The sequence below is a fragment of the Aegilops tauschii genome, chromosome 4, assembly GCF_002575655.3.
Source record: "Aegilops tauschii subsp. strangulata cultivar AL8/78 chromosome 4, Aet v6.0, whole genome shotgun sequence".
NCBI lineage: Eukaryota > Viridiplantae > Streptophyta > Magnoliopsida > Poales > Poaceae > Aegilops > Aegilops tauschii.
Window position 1 is genome coordinate 376,168,438 of NC_053038.3, and position 4,524 is coordinate 376,172,961.

Sequence of the window (4,524 nt, forward strand, 5' to 3'; positions counted from 1 at the left end):
AGCACCCGTGCTTTAGAAAAATCCGGTTTATTTTTGTAAGCACCTCTCCTAAGCACCTTGCATTGTACAAGGCCTTGGAGAAATAAACCAGGCTTTCTTTAAGTATCGGTGCTTATTTGTACAGGTCAGACGCTTAATTAGGCGTCTCTCCTGTAGAAATAGGCACCGATGCTTCAAAAAAAACCCGCTCTATTTTTCTAAGCACATAACATTGTACAAGACCTTAAGCATTTGTCGGGTGCTTAAAAGAAAGAAAAAGAAAGAAAGAATGCGATCTGAAAATTTAAACACTGAAGGGACCCATGTCGTCGCCCTAGGGCCTTCCTAAACGTAGGACCGACCCTGCATGCACCGCATTACGCCAGTTATCTCTCCCTCTAATCTTCTTACAATTATCTCCATAACAACTGCTAATAACTAAATCATTATCACGAATGAGGCTGAATTCTTGACTTCTCCCTTGCTCTTCTGCTTCTTTCTCCTCCAAAGTTTGCTCTTCTCTCCCTGTATACTGATCCTCACCAGATCAGGTCATGCATGAAAATTGGCTCGGTATCCTCCTGGATCACTTTATGCTTGTTGACCTGTACATCTTGCATCACTATCCAAGCAACGAAGGCATGCAAGTCCCAAATTCCAAAAGCGCCATATCCCCTTAGCTGTTCTGAACCGAAATACACCTACTCCCAAACGATCACACCGACCCATGCAACCTCCGTGCGTGTCGGGATAATCTTGTGACGCTAGCTGACTCATGCAACTCCCGTGCGTGTCGGAATATATTTTCGGAGCAAATCCATTAAGAATTTAAGATCACATTGCCCGCGCTTTTTTCGTCTGCATGCAAAACAGAGCCACTGCCCTCTACCTCCATGGAAGAGAAGAAACCGCGGCGGCAGGGAGCCGCAGTACGCGATGGCATCGTGCAGTACCCGCACCTCTTCATCGCGGCCCTGGCGCTGGCCCTGGTCCTCATGGACCCGTTCCACCTCGGCCCGCTGGCCGGGATCGACTACCGACCGGTGAAGCACGAGCTGGCGCCGTACAGGGAGGTCATGCAGCGCTGGCCGAGGGACAACGGCAGCCGCCTCAGGCTCGGCAGGCTCGAGTTCGTCAACGAGGTGTTCGGGCCGGAGTCCATCGAGTTCGACCGCCAGGGCCGCGGGCCTTACGCCGGGCTCGCCGACGGCCGCGTCGTGCGGTGGATGGGGGACAAGGCCGGGTGGGAGACGTTCGCCGTCATGAATCCTGACTGGTACTGGCTTACTGCAGAAAAACCCATAGCTTACCTGTGTGTGTGCAGACTAAAATAGTTTCTTTCATAAAAAAAAGGTCGGAGAAAGTTTGTGCTAACGGAGTGGAGTCGACGACGAAGAAGCAGCACGGGAAGGAGAAGTGGTGCGGCCGGCCTCTCGGCCTGAGGTTCCACAGGGAGACCGGCGAGCTCTTCATCGCCGACGCGTACTATGGGCTCATGGCCGTCGGCGAAAGGGGCGGCGTGGCGACCTCCCTGGCGAGGGAGGCCGGCGGGGACCCGGTCCACTTCGCCAACGACCTTGACATCCACATGAACGGCTCGATATTCTTCACCGACACGAGCACGAGATACAGCAGAAAGTGAGCGGAGTACTGCTGCCGATCTCCTTTTTCTGTTCTTGAGATTTGTGTTTGACAAATGACTGATCATGCAGGGACCATTTGAACATTTTGCTGGAAGGAGAAGGCACGGGGAGGCTGCTGAGATATGACCGAGAAACCGGTGCCGTTCATGTCGTGCTCAACGGGCTGGTCTTCCCAAACGGCGTGCAGATATCACAGGACCAGCAATTTCTCCTCTTCTCCGAGACAACAAACTGCAGGTGAGATAAACTCAGGTTTTCAGTATGATCCGGCTCGAGAGATCCAGGAACTGATGACGGCTCATGCATGCACACTAGGATCATGAGGTACTGGCTGGAAGGTCCAAGAGTGGGCCAGGTGGAGGTGTTCGCGAACCTGCCGGGGTTCCCCGACAATGTGCGCCTGAACAGCAAGGGGCAGTTCTGGGTGGCCATCGACTGCTGCCGTACGCCGACGCAGGAGGTGTTCGCGCGGTGGCCGTGGCTGCGGACCGCCTACTTCAAGATCCCGGTGTCGATGAAGACGCTGGGGAAGATGGTGAGCATGAAGATGTACACGCTTCTCGCGCTCCTCGACGGCGAGGGGAACGTCGTGGAGGTGCTCGAGGACCGGGGCGGCGAGGTGATGAAGCTGGTGAGCGAGGTGAGGGAGGTGGACCGGAGGCTGTGGATCGGGACCGTTGCGCACAACCACATCGCCACGATCCCTTACCCGCTGGACTAGAGGGAGTGTGTAGTGTCCCATTTGATTTGCTGGTTTTATATTAGCAAGGAGGTGTATCAGTTTATGGTTTGCTTGTTCATTGGGTTCGTGTGATGATCATGTTGTGAATTTGACGGTGGATTCTTTTTCTTTTGTGACAAGAACTCGGATCTTTATAAATGCTCACGAGAAGTACAAAGCATAATAAAAATTATATCGAGGTTCTAGAACTGTAATGCAATTGTTTGAGTTTTCATGTATATGAATTGATCATGTTTTTTGATCTATTTGTACACCACCTCGACATACGAGGACCAAAGAGTACAAGGACTTGTAGTTCTACGCGACGAGCTCAACCTCAAACGCATTGCCATCCCTTCTCTCCTTGAAATAAAAAATTATATATTTTTTGCAGGGAAATAAAAAAACAATATTGATGTATGCATGGGCACGGCGTGCCGCCACGCCAGGGCGTTGGCCTTCTGCAGCTTGGCATGTGTCCTCATCTACTTGGTTGCCATGCACAAGTCAATCTAGAAGTTTTTTTAACTTTCTTTTTTCTATATTCATTGAGATTTACCGTTTAGGCCATGGAAATATTTGAATGGGGCTCAACCTGCCCACTCCCAATCTCTCGCTCCTTCGCTTTCTTCGTTCTTCCAGTCCAAACAGAAAGATGAGAGAAGGTTAGAGTCCTGAATGTTGTGTCTGGAAAAAAATGATGCTTGAGTGGAGCCTGAGTGGGGGACCTTTTTTGCCTAGCCAGGCAAGCCTAGGTGTCGGTGTTTGGTTCCTTTCCTGAGTGGTCGGTTTATCCTTTAGCGTGGGTGTTTGGTTCCTTCCCTGGGTGGCCGGTTTGTCCTTCAGCACTCAGATAAATTTTACACGATGGGCCATACTATTTATGGCTCGCTATCAGCGCCAGGCAGGCAGCTGGCCAGGGAGAAGAAATAGAATGCCTGGGCCAAGCATATTTCTTTCTTTTATTTTTTAAATCTAGACCAGGCTAATCACGTTGCATGGACTCTCATGCCAGGCAGATGTTTCATTTTCCAGGACACCATCCAAACAAATACCAGGCAGGGTCCTGGGAGAGCCCAGGCCAGGCGTGCAGCCCCCAGGCCTCAAACCAAACATGCCGCCACAACCCGAGTAGCATCGGGCCGGGCAGAAAGCGTTCCGCGTCGTACCTGTCCACAAATCAGGATTCCTCATCCTCCGGGGCGGCTGCGCCGGAGTACCCAAATTCCTCATGGTCCGGCGAGGCTTTCTCGTGGGGACGTGAGTCTAGGAGAGGCAAAGAATAGATCGAACGCTTTCCATGGCCGAACCACTACCCGTGGTGATCAAACAGGAAGAGGAGATCGCGAAGGACGGGGAGATGGCGGCTGGAGAGAAGAAGGACAACGGAGAAAACAGCCAGGCAGAGAGGCTGACGGAGCAGAAGGGGGGTGATGGAGTAGAAGGCAGTGGGGGTCGTGAGGAAGCAGGTCGGGAGGAGCATGCTTCGGGTCCTATCCCCAACCTTGAAGATTGATTTGAGGGCCTGAATCTATGTGGGGAGGAGGAAACTGATCTAGACTTATCTGAAGAACTTTAAGATCTGATCAATGGAGTCAGATGACTTGCAATCTTTAAGGTTCACACGACAAGGCAATTCAGTCACTCGGATTTGTTTATTCAATGCATACGGCATGGTCGACAGTGCAACAAATTTATTTCAAGCCAAAAGGCGCAAATCTTTTTATTCCACGATTCAGTTGCTTGGGCGATTGGCAGAGAGTGATGGATGGAGGCCCGTGGCTGTTCCACAATGCGGCGGTTATTTTACAAGAGTATGATGGCTTTAGCAATGTGAATGATTATAGGCTTGATAGGATTCCAGTGTGGGCTAGAATTGAAGGAGTCCCTGATGGACTGATGAGAAAAAACGAACTAGCTGAGAAAGTGGCTAGGAAGGTTGGCGGTCCTCCATTTACACTAATAGTGAATGAAGGCTTTATTAACACCTCGAAGTATCTGAGGGCGAGGGTGTTCCTAGATGTGCAGGTTCCTCTTGTCAAATCTGTGCCGATAACTTTAAAAGAGAGGAAGAAATACCATGTTTATTATGAGAAGCTCCCAGATTATTGCTATTTCTGTGGGCTAATGGGACACCTTGTGGAGGAGTGTGGTGATGGAGCTCATGATCCGGGTGAGTGT

The 4,524-nt window shown here is 50.8% G+C and overlaps 1 protein-coding gene across 1 annotated transcript; it reads left to right on the forward strand.

The window, feature by feature from the left end:
- The first annotated feature begins 355 nt into the window (after positions 1-355).
- On the forward strand, positions 356-2,876 carry LOC109763596 (protein STRICTOSIDINE SYNTHASE-LIKE 13). The gene is made up of 4 exons (XM_020322447.3): positions 356-1,255; positions 1,333-1,617; positions 1,692-1,859; positions 1,938-2,876. The coding sequence occupies exons 1-4, from the start codon at positions 873-875 to the stop codon at positions 2,341-2,343; spliced, it is 1,242 nt and encodes a 413-aa protein (XP_020178036.1). The 5' UTR covers positions 356-872; the 3' UTR covers positions 2,344-2,876.
- The last annotated feature ends 1,648 nt before the right edge of the window (positions 2,877-4,524 follow it).

Bases quoted from the DNA above. Each gene is read 5' to 3' on its own strand.
- LOC109763596 (XM_020322447.3), top strand. From the start codon at position 873: ATGGAAGAGAAGAAACCGCGGCGGCAGGGAGCCGCAGTACGCGATGGC. The intron at 1,618-1,691 runs GTGAGCGGAGTA...CTGATCATGCAG, and splicing joins AGCACGAGATACAGCAGAAA to GGACCATTTGAACATTTTGC. The intron at 1,860-1,937 runs GTGAGATAAACT...CATGCACACTAG, and splicing joins TCCGAGACAACAAACTGCAG to GATCATGAGGTACTGGCTGG.